General features: G+C 38.2%; 1 protein-coding gene across 3 annotated transcripts; it reads right to left on the reverse strand.

Annotated features, from left to right (window-relative positions):
* Positions 1-6: 6 nt before the first annotated feature.
* On the reverse strand, positions 7-15,446 carry capn3a (calpain 3a, (p94)). Of its 3 annotated transcripts, XM_049464021.1 has the most exons (22): positions 14,959-15,446; positions 13,802-13,871; positions 12,279-12,397; positions 11,375-11,508; positions 11,105-11,273; positions 10,169-10,252; positions 9,278-9,372; positions 9,044-9,121; positions 8,249-8,409; positions 7,964-8,133; positions 7,453-7,464; positions 7,103-7,311; positions 5,623-5,659; positions 5,108-5,221; positions 4,873-4,930; positions 4,727-4,791; positions 3,028-3,096; positions 2,868-2,946; positions 2,473-2,589; positions 2,229-2,287; positions 916-959; positions 7-534 (listed from the first exon to the last, which is right to left on the reverse strand). In XM_049464021.1, exons 1-21 carry the CDS (start codon positions 15,208-15,210, stop codon positions 933-935), a joined length of 2,178 nt encoding a protein of 725 aa, XP_049319978.1. In that variant the 5' UTR covers positions 15,211-15,446; the 3' UTR covers positions 7-534; positions 916-932. The 3 variants fall into 3 exon arrangements, with proteins under 3 accessions (XP_049319978.1, XP_049319977.1, XP_049319979.1); XM_049464020.1 differs by having other exon boundaries at positions 7-959; positions 14,959-15,444; XM_049464022.1 differs by having other exon boundaries at positions 7-959; positions 5,144-5,221; positions 14,959-15,442.
* Positions 15,447-15,864: the final 418 nt, after the last annotated feature.

The raw sequence follows: 15,864 nt of genomic DNA on the forward strand, positions 1-15,864 counted from the left end.
CTTCAGTCAAGAACTGCACAATCATTTATTTGGTTAAAAGGGTTAAGAACTCAGTACACTCATTTGAAGAAGAAGAAGAAGAAGAAGAAGCCTATATCCGTATCCACTGGATGCAGTGGAAACAAACCCCTGAACACCACTGTCTTCCGGCAGCGGAGAGTTCTACACTGTGGTTGTTTTATTGGTACCTTCCACTCTTCTCTCTATTCATCATGCTTTTTCTTTTTTTTCCATTAAACAGCTCACAAACAAGATGCTTCTGCAACATGTGTCAGGAAACAGGTAGGCTGAGGAGTTTTCCACTGACAAAAGCAGATGTAGAGTAGCCCGAGACCGGGCACCCCATGCAAAAGATCTCACAAGCCTAATCTATGGAGATAGTTATCACTACAGCAAGTCAGGTTGTTTAAACTTGTAGGTCAGAGAACGAAGAAGAGATGAAGAACGTACAGGAGGTGTATAATGAGAAGTCTCTGTGAGGTACTGTATTGTGAAGGGGGGGGGAAAGAGGTTTCCTGTGTGGTGGGTTTGTGCCTGAGAAAAAAAGAGAGAGAGGAAGAACATAGGCTTAGAGAAAGATAGAAAGAAGCAACAGGTGACCTGAGACCTCAAGCATGAAGATAAATAAGAATAAAAGTCCGGGTTAAAACAGAGTTAATGTACAGTAGTTGAAGGGAGAAAAGCCGGTTTTGGGACATTGAGGTGAAACCAGTACTGAAAATCCAATAAACTCAGTCTCTAAAGAGAAGAGAGGTCATGCTTCTCCAGAACTGGGCTGTTAAAAGAGTTTAGGGCTGATGATTTCTTTGGTGTAGAGATAGATGGTGGATGAGGTAAGGAGGGAGGAGTGCCGGGTGGTCTGGCACACTGACTGTTGAGGTAAAAGCTGGTTCTGGTCCTGTTCCTTAGGCTCACCTGGATCCTGAGCTTATTTAGGCATACATAGTCAGCTGGAGCCACTGTAAGAAAGGAATGAAAGTTTGGAGTCAGAAAAAGTAAATTCTGCACACTGTACATCTCTGTTACTCAATGGCTTTCAATTTAAATAGTAAATGTTTTATAACATAAAATAGAAGTGAATTATGGGTGGTGTTGATGCTACCACAAGAATTAATTGTGGTCAGATTCATTGTAGTCGTACATTTTTAGTTGTTCTAATAAAATAAATATTAATATGCACAAACTAGACTGTGTGGTACAAAGAGATAAACAACAGACACCCTGTTGGGCCTATGAGGTTTGTGTCCGACAAGTACTTAAATAACAGAAACAGTAACTCGCCGGGTCTACAGCTCTCTAGTGCTTTCTATGCAGAAACAATACAAAATGCAGTACTGTTTGCTGACAGGGCCCCGTCCACACTCTCAAATATTTTAGAAACACTTTTTTTTGTCACTGTTTTGTAAGCATTCCTATCCACACAATAATGCCATTGTTGTCAAATAAAAGAGATCTTAAAAAAAAATTATTCTCAAAGATAAAAAAATTTGAAAACTCAAAGTCTTGGGAAAAAACTGCTTTATAAAAAAAAAACACTGACTTCCAATATAGTGAACAATACAACATGCCATAAAAATACAACATATGCATGCAGATAGCACTGAATTTTTAGATTGCAACATATGATTAATTCAATATTGTGTTAATATAATTTAATTATGAAAAATGTAAATACTACACCATTAGAAATGTATATAATGCTCCTTTAAGAAATATATATATTTTTTGTGATTGGAAGAGTACACTACATAGGAAGTAATGTGTAATTTAGGATTAAACCTCTATGTTCTTTATTTTTTCTAAAGTGGTGTCTCTATTTAAGGAGACCCATCATTTCATACAGGGCTAAGATGCTTTGTCTTTGTGTGTATAGATTTTTTTTTTAAACTGAATGAAAATGAAGAAAAACATCTATTTTTTTTTAAAATAATCAGATGTGTTTGGACGTAGAAAATGGAAAAAGCTGGAAAAAGCTAAATACAGTTTTGAATAATGCAATGAAGTACAATTTTAAGCTTTTTTAACTACAAAATTGCTACTACTATGATTTTAACAATACATGTATCTTGGTCCATTTTAGATAGCAGAATAAGTAGAGTTGTTTAACACTGGTGCTGATGTGCAGTGAGTTTAACTGGAGAGTGGGAGACTCAAGGACATCATACAGCATTTTTAGCTCCCATTAATTCTTAGCTACATCCTGTTAGCCTTTTAACTCCAGCCCTCACCTCCAGCACAGACAGCCTGATGGTTCCATCTCCATCCTGATCGAATGCCTGGAATGCTCCTGCAAAGAAACAGTTAGCCTTAGACAGTACGATGTTATGGATTAAGCCCCTTCAAGAAATTTATTTTTTTTAGATTTAGAACTATTTACTCATCTCAAATCACTTGTCTAAGCTTAACCCCTTTTACAGAGACTCTCTGTCTGTCATTGCTAACAACATTTCGGGAACTGGTTAAACCACTTACTGAACATCCCCTCCAATCGCACAAGGCAGCTGATGAAGCTATCAAAGTCGATGTTCATGTTCTCGTTGGCGTAGCGCAGGGTGATGATGTCGTACAGCTGGTTATTGAGACGGAACCCTGAACGGCACACAAGACACATGACTGCACAATGACAGGTATATTAGATTCACAACCATTTCAAAGAGAATGTACAGAACTTCGACTGAGCCATGTCAAAGAAACAGAAGCACAGTGATTCCTGATTGTTGAAGAGTACAAGACAAAAAAAATGAGCATCAGTATGCCTGATATGTTTAACTATAGTCAATTTACAGCATAAGAGTTTTTCAGAAGGCCTGGCCTCAGAGACCAGGATCCGGAACCACTTCTGTTTAAACAAAAAGTATGACTCTCACCTGCATCATTGACGGCGTTTCTCATCTCATAGCTGCAGATGCACCCAGTCTGCTCTGTGTCATAGTGCTTAAAGATTCCCTGCGGAAAAATCTAATCAATAAATCTGCACAGTAGATTTCTAGTACATATCAAAGAAGACAAAACGAAAAGACCCCAAACCTGCCACTGCTTGATCTTAAGCCACAAATGTCTGAATTCCTGTAGATTCAGTCTTCCAGTCCCGTCCATCTAAACCAACATTATCAAGGTCAAAACAAAGGCTCTGTCACATCACACACATTCATAAACAATGAGACTGTATATCAAGTTGATAAAGTAGATGTGGGTTAATGGTGGTAATGATTGTGACCAGAGTTGTCTGGCTAGAATATTCTGTATTAAGTGACACTGGCAGAAATCACACCCATATTCAATGTAGGATTTTTTAGCTTCCACTGGACATGGCAAAATTCACAGGACACTGTACTAATGTTCTAAAAATATACTAAAAATCTTTTATAAAGCTAATCAAGCTTTAAGCTTAATTAAGAAGTTGCTTATTTGAATTCTGGTGGAAAATTGTTTTATGTTTTAGAAACTATTCTTTTTGTTCCTTTTATTTTATTCCTACTCTGCTTTACTGGTTCAAATATTCAACTGTGTTCAATTGATTAATTTGTAGAAGTTTGTGTTTGATTTTATTTCATAATTACAGTGCATATATAACTCTAAGAAGCACTACTAAGAATTAAACCCAGTGGTCCTACAGGGTCCTTTTCCACAAATAAATATGATCTTGGGTGCCTGAACAACTGTTCAACAGATGAATCAGTTAAAGTGATAGTCTGTATTAATTTGTTTCTAAACTGAAAGCAGAAGCATTTCTGAGTAGAGAAGGGAAAAAATATTGTGTTTAATGGTACCAGTGTGCTGGAAAGACCATCCCTGCTAAGCCAAATATAATTATTCTAAACACTGGGGTGTCGGGTTGCTTTTTGCAGGAGTTCTTCTGGCCATGTCAGGCATCTTTATGTACATACATCACATGTACAGCCTCTAAAAGAGGATCCGGCTCAGTTATACGGAACGCAAGTGGCTGGTGGAGCAATGGAGTCTTCAGAAGAGGAAACTCAGACCTCAGCAGCTCATTTACTCATAGTTAAAATAAAGAAATTAAGACGTGAAGTTTCTGACTGAGCGTTCTCTCTTTCTCTCTCTGACTGAAAATAACCTGGAATCAGATTCATCCGCTCTAAAAGGACCGCATCACACCCGCTCAGTTAAAAATTATTCTTCCGTTGGCGCCGAGTGGTCCAGCGGTCTAAAGCGCTGCCAGTATGAGCAGGAGGTCGCAGGTTCGAACCCCAGCTCATGCAGCTTTGCCATCAAGCTGCCGGCGTTAGAGGGAGCAAAATTGGCCCTGCTCCCTCTGGGTGGGTAGATGGCGCTTTCTCCCCACATCACTCCTACGGTGATGTCTGCAGCACAGGGCGTCTGTGAGCTGATGTACCGGAGCCGAGCCGCTGCGCTTTCCTCCACGCTGGCTGCTCGGTAATGCTGTATCAGCAGGAGCTCGAAAAGAAGCGGTGGCTGACTTCACATGTATCGGAGGAAGCATGTGTTAGTCTTCACCCTCCTGGTGTGTTGGGGCATCACTAGTGATAGGGGGAGTCCTAATGAGTGGGTTGGGTAATTGGCCGTGTAAATTGGGGAGAAAATGGGAAATTAGAAATAAAATTATTCTTCCGCATACTCGTTGCAATCACCCAATCTCAACAGAGAGGGCCCTTAATCCCAAAACTTACAGACATCAGCTTTAAGTATGTATGTACATAAATAAATCTCCAAATGACAAACGAGATTTGATTTCAAAGGATACATCCATGAGGGCAATCATGCTACGGCAGTTCTCCAGACTGAAGCCTTCAGTATTCATTTCTCTCTCTGTAAAAAAAAAAAAACAGAAACAGTGTTTTGGAGAACTGTATGAACCCTGGCAGCCCATAATCGCAAAAGCATACTCACGCTCAGACACGACCCTGTTCAAGACATTCCGCAGCTCACTTGCCGAGATCTCCATTTCCTACAGGAGATGAAAAGGACGTTGGTTAGGTCAGAAAATGTGCCACAAAATGTGTCGAGTGAAAGTAGTGGCCTCAGAACTGGTACAAAAAAAATTAGTCGATCAAAAATTGCATTAAAAAAATGGAAAGTCTGGATAGTTATTACCAGTCCATTCCCACCCCAGCACCATACTCACTGTCCCCCTAGCGCTCCCTGGATCCCCAGTACTCACGTCCCCGGCTATCTGCTGAAAAATGGTGCGGAAATGCTGGTCCTCCTCACTCTCCTCCCCTGCTGAGGCTGGAGCCGGCTGATTTCACATTTGTGGTAAAGCAAACAAAAAGAAAATGTAGAGTTAAGCAGAGTTAAAGTTTATGATATTTTTGGCTTATTTTTAGCTCTTTCTTTAATTTTAAATAAAATATGTAAAGATGTGATCTTCTGGTTTTCAGAGACTTGGCCTTCCCAGATGTTCGGCCTTCCATTTGCTGAGTTTTGATTTGTAGACATTTAAAAGCCACAGATTTCGAAGTTATTTTTTGTAATGCATATAAATATAGCCAGCCTTGCTTTAAAATGTGCTTAAAAATGTGGATTTTTTATTTTTAATCCACTTCACCAGAATGATGTATTAACATTTATAACATTCACAAAGTAAGTGGGTAAAAAAAAAAAAAAAAACTGTCAAATGTTCAGTTCAGCAATACTCACCACTGGGTGGTCGGCCTCGATCCTGTTCTCTATCTCCCTGAGTAGAAATCAACAAACACTGGTCACTAATAAACATAAATTCAAGCATTGGGGGGATGATGGATGCATATTTTTGGGTTATATGCATCTATGTCATATATTACTAAATGTACATCACTACTGTAAATCGCTTTGGACAAAAGCATCAGCCAAATGTAATGTAATGTAATGTAATCTGCCTGTATTCACTTAACAGTTAATTATTTTCTTTTTATTATACATAGTTAATCGACCTTAACTGGATTGTTCAGTTTTATGGCTCATATAAGCTTAAATATGGATACAGACGGGCCCCCTCAGTTATTACAAGCCATTGCTATTTTAACTGGGCTTCTTCCACAAACGTTTGACTACAAACTGCCTTCTAGTGGATGTATTGCTTAACATCCACTCCAACATAAAGGACACATAGAAGCTCATGGGCAGGAATACGTACATACATTTTTCATACATAAAATAAGTATGAATGAGCCTTAAGTCTAAATGGCTGTACTGAGTTGGAAATACAGAACAGCTGGTAATTTACACTACTGCAAACTTAAAAGAAAAAAATGGAAAATTGATAAGTCTATATAAGCTGCATCTACTTTTTTATGTCTAGGCCAAGAACTTTGTGGTCCTGTATCTTCACTGGTCCTACGTCCTCATTGGCCTCAGGCTCCAGAATCATCTGCGCTCAGCTCAGCTCAGCTCGTCCTTCAGGGAGCTGATGTTTAATGGTGCATCACAGAGGCATTCAGAACGAGAAAAAGGGTTTACCGGAGCGTCCCAAAAAGTGCTGTTTCTTGTCCTAAAAAAGATTCCATTACAGCTTCGAACTGGGGGCGATTCCTTCCAGCTCTACAAATCAAATTGCTGTTAAAATTGTTTGTCCTTGATGGGATTGTTAACCCTCCCACAATTTTCCCAGCTTTTCCACAGACCCTTCAAGAGAGCCGAATGAGTGACAGTTTACACTGACCAGCCTGAACATTAACACCACCACAACAGACCTGACAGTTCAAGGCCTGGAATCCACAAGACCTGGACTGCCATCAATACATTAGCAACGGATTCTTTAAAGTTATGTACTGCAAGTTGCAAGGTGGAACCTCCCTGTATTGCATAAATGACCTAGCATCATTTTAACTTATTTTGGAAATATTCTCACTCACATCATCATTTATCCATCACAACACTATTCTTGTCAGATTGTCTCAAGATATTTACACTTGCCACATTTTTCCTTCTTTTACACATCATCTTCAATAACTAACTGTTTACTTGCTGCTTAATATTCTGTGTCCCACCCCTGGACAGATGCCACCACTTGTCAGTGGTGTTAATGTTATGGCTGATAAGTGTAAGCGTGCCATATGTATGCAATTTAATAAATGTAATAAATTAATAATAATCATTAAAACCACTTTCTCGTGACTCCATGGCCACCGTTCCCACTCACTCAGAGGTGTTCCTCTTTTCGGAGAAGACGCGGAGGATGAACTCGCCTTCCTGGTGGGGCTCATAAGTGGAGGGGACGATGACGTACTCCCCGGGGCTCAGCCTGAAGCGCTGACTCACCTCCCGCAGGTTAATGTAGGCCTTGCTGCGAGCCTTAGACGAGTTCACCGTGAAGAAGTCCTTCTGCATGTGCTGCTTGTTGCCATGCATCTGATGGACAGAATAGACAAGATGACACAAAATGGTCACTATTAACATATGATTGAGCGGTGACTGATGGGATAAGAAATAAATGTAAGAAAAATAAAACTTTAAAGGGTCCTTAAAGTTGTCTCCTTCATTTTTCCATACCTCCTTTGGCACCTATGGATAAAAAAGAAACAAAACAAATTAGTCTTATTACATGATAGAATTTTTATGAATTATGAATATTTTATACTTTAAAGTATTTGATTTAATAAAAAGAAAAAATGTGGTATTAAAACAGCATTGTGCAAGAATTGGTATTTCTTGCTCCTGGGCTCCTCCTACAGTTGGGAGGTGTAATTTTAGCTTTTAGCCACCCCCAAAAGTAAGTTTTACACATGCATTTCCGTACTAGCTAAGATCTATAGAATTGGCATTGTTAGTCAAATAAGTGAAAGAAGTGTTGTCCTACTTCACTTTTAAATTACTAAGGGAAGTGAGCAATGATCTAAGTCCAAGTGTCAGTGGAGCATAAACATTATTTAAAGCATTTTTCTTACAGTAAAATGCTACATAATATTGCTTCAAAATCCATTCTTTTCTAAGTGTCCTTGTTTCCTATTCATAACACTGACTTGCCATTTTGTGAAATGTACCAAGAATTTAAGCCAAATACCTCATAAATGGAAAATCCAATAGTGAAGAGATTGGCACCCAACTTGCGTTCTTTCCTTCTGTTTTTCTGCATGAGAGCCACCACAAAGGTGCAGGCCACCTCATTATCCTCTGGGTCGTCGTCCTCCTCCAGAAGACGCAGGCGATACTGTGGGTTTGTCCAGAAGGTGTCTAGAGTACAGATTTCACATAATACAAAAAACATTGTACAGTAATTTTACAGTATACACATTTACAGTTCATCAGCACAGGAAAATGTTAAATGATAAGCTGATAAGCTGCCTACCAGGATAGTTCCTGCAGCCTCCAGCAGAGCAGCCTCTCACCCAGCGGCCCTCGTTCACAGACACTGTCCACTTGTGGATTTTATCGTCATCCAGAGCGTCAGGGGTCAAGTTACAGATCTCGAGCTTGGTGTAGTTCTTTTTGAAATCATCAAAGGACATCCTAAACAATATGGCACAAATTATTTAGCACACTGAAAAATGCACCGGATACCAGTAAAGTAACCTGTACTCTTAGTGATATTTTATTTCTGAGAAGGTTAGTTTGTCATAACCTTCTACTGTGCCAAACATTCTAGTATAGCAGTATTGATTTATCATAAAGTGTTACCTCAGTGGGCAGCTTGGAAACGCCCACACCTGTATAATTTGTGAGGTGTTATCTTGTGAGTGAGGCTGAACACTGCACAAAGTGCTCATGATAAGGTGACTTGAATTATCAGACTTAAAGTGAGGCCCGAAAGTAGGTGCTAGATGGGTAAGACATTCTATTCAAGTGCAGTAGGTGGTAACGATCCTGACCAATTTTCTGCGCAATCAGACAACTGACAGAAATCACAACCACATTTAATGCAAGAGGCCCCACATGCATATCCTGCTGGTCAGTGTAGTGTTCTTTAGCTCCCATGGGTCATGATAGTTATTCCTGTCCCATGACTTTTGGCAGGTCAGTGAAATAATATTATATATAGGAATGGTGCCAGTCGATTAACAAAAATATTCTGATTAATCACAACAATATACTGTAATTAATCATGTTAACATTGACAGCACTAATAAACGGCCCATATACTCACCAGAACTCTCCATCTTCTTCATTCTGATGCTGCAGTTTTTCTTTCTCTGACTTTGAGATGGTGGTCCACTCTTTTGAACTGCAGTCACAGACAAAAACAACTGCCATAATTCCAGTGTTCTAAACATTCTGCTGAAGCCCAGTTTGCTCAAATATACTGAAAATTAAAATACTGTACTTAAAGAATCTGAATATTTCTAAATCACTCAAAAGCTCCTGCTGAGAATTCACATACTTATCACTCCAAGGGCCGTTCCACTCCACTTGCCCCCAGGGATTGCGGAGACGCACCAGACGCACTCTAGATTCCTTTTCCACATTCTGTTTACACTACAATAAACCAACAGAGTTTATTACAGCATCTAACGCACATTACTACAACGATAGTATAGGTTAATATCCATATACAGACATGAAATTAATGAATGTAACCCTCAACAAAGTTTAAGACAAGGGGACTTATTGTACACCCTGGGCAAGGCACGCTGCAGAGGCTCTTTGCTATCTTACACCCAGTCATGCCTTGTGCCTGCACTGTTAAAATAGCATCAGAGTTTAGGAATAAATCTACACTGATGGGCATGATGGTCTGAAAGTGAGGTGTGTTCAGGTACATTTCTGGCGTGTTGCTATTTTGGCGGTGGAAAACAGGTGCACCACTAACTGAAATTAACCTAGACAACAGTCAATAATACAGGTGTGCCTCCAGGGCATGTAAACCCCCACTCATTAAACACGATTTTTACATCAACAATAATAAAATGACATTGCTGTTCCCTTAAATGAGCTACTGGCATAACAGCGTGAACACGCAGGTCAGTATATTCTGCTGAGAGGCACAAAGTGTTACGTTGTTAAGATATGGACGCGCCAAAGTCAGAGCACACCTGGCAAGTGACACACTGATTGGTTTATTTCACGTTACGCCCAAAACACACCCATGATTAATTAAGATAATTAGTACATGCCTTAGGCACCTTTGGAGCCACACAAGGAATATTGTTTTGCCCTTAATCTAGCTGCGTGATCTGCAATTGACCAGTGCGCTGAAGGTTGCTAAAATAGGGCCCAAGGCTTAAGATATATTTCAGTTCTAGAAGTACAAAGTTTTACACACTGCCCTTACCTCATCCACAGCAGTCACAGAGTAGGCATGACCCTTCACCAGCCCTGTTGCGGTGCGAGTCTCAAAACGAGCTGGAACCAAAGACTGCCAAAAAAAAAATTAAACAACAATGCTCAATACTATACAGTGCACTGTCTGTAAATGATTGCGTTTTTATCATTTATTATACAGGTTATTCTATGCAAATATCCATTTTGTGCCCCTAGCCTTTACAGATATTTTAAACTTATATAAAATGTATTTATATTCTTATATACTTGTGCATTTCCCCACAGTTATGTGTAAAAGGTGAGTGCCATATTTTGAGGTAAATAACATGTTTTTAAAACAATAGCAATTGAAACAAAACAAAAAATCCACACATGACTGAAATATTTGATTTCTATAACCTAAAAAAAATGCAAAATAAATATAATAAAAAAATACAAGGACGGTAAAAAAGATCTCTTATTTTGAAATGAACACATAAAGAAGAAGCACAAACATATAATTCCACTTTATCTTGTTAATTATCTGAAATTTTCTCATTTGGTTCATAATAATTTCATAGGAATATTTTAACTTTGTTAGTAGGAAACTGTGGACATTTTGTAAAACGTATTTTTCATAAAAAAATTCCACAGGTGTTCTTGTCACTGGTTTTACCTTTCTTTGTTTCTCACAATATAAAATAAATACACAAAAAGGTAAAAATAATTAAGCTGTCTCATATTCATATAAAGACTATGTTATGTAGGTTTAGAAAAAGAAAAAAGTAAGACATTTTGCCATTTCAAAAGTGGACATTTCTGTAGAATTACCCTTATTACATCAAAGAGGGACGTTTGGAATATTTACATGCATGTAAAGATACAAATCAATTAAGTGAAATTGGGCCACAAATCAAAACAAAACAAAAATAAATAAGTATATTATTCCATATTTAGTATATCATACATCAATAGAGCAGCCCATCAGAGAGCCTCTCTCCAAGGCCTTCTTCATGATCTTGTAAAGTTCCTTAGGTGCTTCCTTCATCTCATAAAACTCAGTCACTCCTCCAGTGAAGTCTTCCATGGCCTCAGTAGTGTTTCCACCCTTCAGAGCCTCATAGGAACCATGAAGCCTGAGGAGAAGAGAAAGCAGTCACTGTCAAATCAAGATCCTTCACAGCACAACAACGTATATATTTAAATGTACTAAATATTTTCTGGAAATGAGTCTTACTTGGCATAGGCCTTCTCCAGGAGCGCGCTCCAGAACTCATTCCTCTCTGCAGACTTGGTGAACACCAGCTGGTTGTTGACGGTGGGAATCCGGTCATCAATGACGACGTCCACCCAGTCTCCATAACGCCAGAACTGAATTAGCATAAAATAAATGTGGGAAACATGCTTAAGAATTTGCTATATTTATAATTTTTTAATTGTGGGTGGGCTATATGATATTATTTTATTGTATCCTAATACATTTTGTTGTTGTGATGTATAATATATGTCTCTGAGAATTTTTTTAAGCAATAAAAAACTACATTATTGTTAGTTTATACAAAGCCTTACCAATTTTTTATCAGATATCAGGTTTTTACAAACTGTTTTTTTCTGACTACTAAATGTCTGAAATTGCTATACTTAAACTAGAAGAAACTTTTAATTTTTTAAAAAATATATATTTTTTAGTATTTTGTCTTGTCACCAAGATTATCATAATTGCAAAAAAAAAACTAATAGGGAGAGTTCTTAAATATAATTTGTTTTAGGAAACTAATGGTGTATTTTGTCTGTGTGTCAAAACATTGCACTAAATATAGAGTAGGCCTGCCACAATAACTACCCATATCGTTATGCGGACATAAATCTATCAATCTATCGATCTATTTATTTACGTAGGATATTAATGCAAAATTTATATTTCAATTGCAATGTCTGAATATTCTAAATATTTTAAACTTTCCCTATTTCATAAGCATTTTATCAGTGGAATGAAATTATCCTAAAATCATCTCCCAATATATCATCCAAATAAATTGGCCACCATGACAGGCCTAATATTATGAATTGTGAAAATGTCTTGCTTTAATATTTTTACCATGTCATGTACTCTAATTAAGATATGAAATTAGAGCACCAACCTGGAAGTGGAAGACTCCAGCATAGTTGTCAGAGAAGCTCTGCTCCTGAGGAACAACCCGAAACAGCAGCTTCTCGTTCAGAGTCAGAGAGGCGATGGCTGCCAGCAGCCAGCAGTCTCCTGCAGTGAGCCGGGAAAAGGTCAAACATATCACACTGAACAGAACACGTACCTGATCCCAGTGACAGGTAATTAATCATGTTTTAAAGCTCTCAACAGGACATGATATAAGGGGCAGCAAATACCACATTAGGGCAAAATATGATTTGTATATGTTTTTGTTTCTTTTTTTATAAGAATTTTTTACAAAAGAAATCAGTATCAGTACCTGTATATTATTTTTTTTTATTTTAAGACATTTAACATATTTAAATTTGATAAAAGTTGTCTTATTTCTTTTGGTACCTATATATTTTTTTCTTAACTACTACATTTTCGCTTACAATTTATTTTCTTGTTTTTATGAGGTTGTTTTTAGTCAGATCAGAATCACAATAATATTAACAACTGCTGCAAACATGCATTTCTATTTTTCCTTAATACACACTGTATCACAATTTAATGATAAATCGGCCAATAGAAATATTTCGCTCCAGCTATCTAGGCTTTACATGTAAAATATTTTTGGTTCTATTTGTTCTACACATCTTAATAAATACTGTTGTCTTTAAAAATGTCTCTAAAATTAAGAATTCTATGTGCATCTCAAAATGATAAAACTAACACCTTTTGCATAGCATCACCAGTCATTTTTTTATGACATTTTAATGTTATGTCCTGTAAACTCAGTGTAAATTGTTAGTGTAATGTTTCTCAGTTTATTTTTCTGCCTGTTAGAGGCTCAATACAAAAAATGAAAATTGGATATAAAAACTCAATTATTAGTTTTTCATTTCATTTTCGCCTCTTGCAATTAGAATTTCAGGAACAATGTAAAAAAAAACTTATTTTCTGATTTTTACATTTTGCATCTTGTAATGAAAGTAAGCTGAATTTTACCATGTTTTAAACATAATTTTCTATTTTTGAATTTGAACTGTTTAAATTTAACTGTGAAACTGAAACCTACTGTTGCAGTTAACGTTATATGTATTTTTGTCTACTATCCAATACAACACAATTTTTCTTAACTGAATCGCAGCTTAAACTCAGTGATTGTACAAATGGTTGTGTGCCTTAAACACAACATTTGCACTAAAACAGGGGGCCACACTGCTGACCTCAGCACTTCTGGATTGTCCAAGGGAACATGCCAGCGTTTTACCAGCTCTGCCCACCTTTGTGTCTTTGGTCTCTTTTTATTGCCCGTGTGGAGGACTCAACAATAGGAAGTGCTGCCCGCTGGATTCCCTTCCACTAGAGTAGTCACAATATAGAGGGGCCCCTGCTGGGCTGTGGACCTCAGAAAATGGTCATAAAGTTGTATCACGGCCCGGATAGAGTTACAATGCCCCTGTCCCCTCTGATCACGGGCACTGTGATCAGTGCAGTACAGTGTTATGTACTGATTTCAGCATGACTTACCCAGGTCTCCCTGGCAGATGTCGGTTCTGCTGGCTCCTCCAACGATGAACTGTGGGTTGTCACAAATGTCCTGAAGAATACAGATAGACAAGCACGTAAATTAATCTTCTTAAAAAACAGAGAGGAAAGAATGCGTGACAGTAGTACTAGAAGTGAAAGAAAGCATGACAAAGTATACTACTGTTTTATTGAGAAGCTGAATATCTATATATTACAATATGTTGTCTAGAGTACAGCTGGTAATCATACAGTTAAATTGAAATTCCTTTATTCCATCAGATTTTTATATATAATTAACAATATATAAATGTATTTATTAATATATATTAACTTTGAACTGTTAATCATCACAAACTCTTATTTTTATATTATATAAATACAAAATAGGTGTTAGTTTTCATATTTATAGTATGCACATAACAAAAACAATTCAAACAGAATATATGCTGCTGTCGTTCAAAAACAACTTTAACTTTTAATGGAAGTCAATGTAAAAAGACAAACTTTTTAAAGTACAGCTCTGGAAAAAAAAAAAAAGTGACAACTTAAAAATATTTTTTTTTTCCAAATTAAAAACCTCTGGAATATAATCAAACCAAGCTGAACGGCTTGAATTCTTGCACCAGGAGAGGCATAAATTTATCCAAAAGCAGTATGTAAGACTGGTGGAGGAGAACATGCCAAGATGCGGTTTAAAAACTGTGATTAAAAACCATGGTTATTCCACCAAGTCTTGATTTCTGAAACTTTATGAATATAAACCTGTTTTCTTTGCATTATTTGAGGTCTGCAAGCTCTTTTTTGTTACTTTAGTTATGTCTCATTTTCTTATGAGAATAACTGACAATATTTTGACATTTGCCCACAATGGTTTAACAGTAAACACTAAATTATTCAAAAATGGAGAGTAGTTATGCTTTTTTGAATCTTTAAATGATTCTTTGCATCTGCACATCTCTATTACACACATTTATTTATGGAATCAAAATAGGTTTTGCTAGATCAGCCCTCACAAAACCATTAGATGAACCTAAAAGGCATTTAAAAATATGCATATTCCATTGTATTTACGCTTAACATTTAAAGGGCTGCTTTCTTCACTTTCTTGTATTTTTTTGTTGTTTTTTTTGCCCCAGTACTCTTCTCCTCCCTCCTACCTTGGGCCTTTTCCACACGATGTTCTTGACCTTGTTGGACTTGTGGCCCAGCTCCTTGTAGCCAAGGGATTCCACGGTGGCGGGGAACGTCTCATCCTCAAACAGGGTCTTCTTCTGGAGGCACTCCTGCTTCAGGGTGTTAAAGTCCTGGCCACTGAATCGGAGAGGCTTGTTCACAGATCCTTCTCCATCCTTCCTCTCCCTCTCCCGGATCAACCGGTCGCAGAAAAAGCCAGACGGCGTGTAGGGCATCTCGTCTCACCGGCACTGCGGCTTCACTTTTTTTGTTGTTGAAAAAACTGGCCTTTGCCACCAACACTTAAGTCTTAGAAGCCTAATCACCCTGGCATAAATCCAAACTGGTGACCTCTGATTGGCTGCCTCGCTGTGTGACGTGGCCTTCACCTGGTCATGGAGTGGATGCCAGCCAGGGTTGGAGGATGAGGACATTCATATGACATGTGTGACGATACGCACATACATTCCATGCGCATACACACAAACACAAACACACACACACGTAGCTACAGTCTTCTCTTTAGCCCGTCCCCATTGGCTGGAGAACAATGAGTGCCATGCTCTCGTGCCATTATTGTTGAGATACAAAGGGAGGGCGAAGCTGCAGAGAGTGGCCAGTGGGATGGCCTGCCTCAGCAGAAGGCATTCAAGCCCTCTAAACCTGTTCTCAATGGAGCTCAGCATCGAGCAGTCTCAGCATTACCACAGCAGGGTGAGGCCGCAGCGCTGCCCGTCCACCGCGGCTCGCACCACGCCACCTCCACCAGACCCATCCCAAGATTCACAGAAGAGAAAGCATCAACAGATCAAGAGCATAAACTCATGGTCTTCGGACTCTATTAAAATAGGCAGGCCTATTTTCGGGTGTTCAGCTGTGGTTTTATATAT

This window comes from Astyanax mexicanus, chromosome 14, assembly GCF_023375975.1.
Source record: "Astyanax mexicanus isolate ESR-SI-001 chromosome 14, AstMex3_surface, whole genome shotgun sequence".
Classification (NCBI taxonomy): domain Eukaryota; kingdom Metazoa; phylum Chordata; class Actinopteri; order Characiformes; family Acestrorhamphidae; genus Astyanax; species Astyanax mexicanus.

Excerpts from the sequence above, each read along its gene's own strand:
- capn3a (XM_049464021.1), bottom strand. The coding sequence starts at position 15,210 with ATGCCCTACACGCCGTCTGGCTTTTTCTGCGACCGGTTGATCCGGGAG. Across the intron at positions 10,253-11,104 it reads TGATGGGCTGCTCTATTGAT|TCTTTGGTTCCAGCTCGTTT; the intron begins GTATGATATACT and ends TTTTTTTGGCAG. Across the intron at positions 2,590-2,867 it reads AAACGCCGTCAATGATGCAG|GGTTCCGTCTCAATAACCAG; the intron begins GTGAGAGTCATA and ends TGTGCCGTTCAG.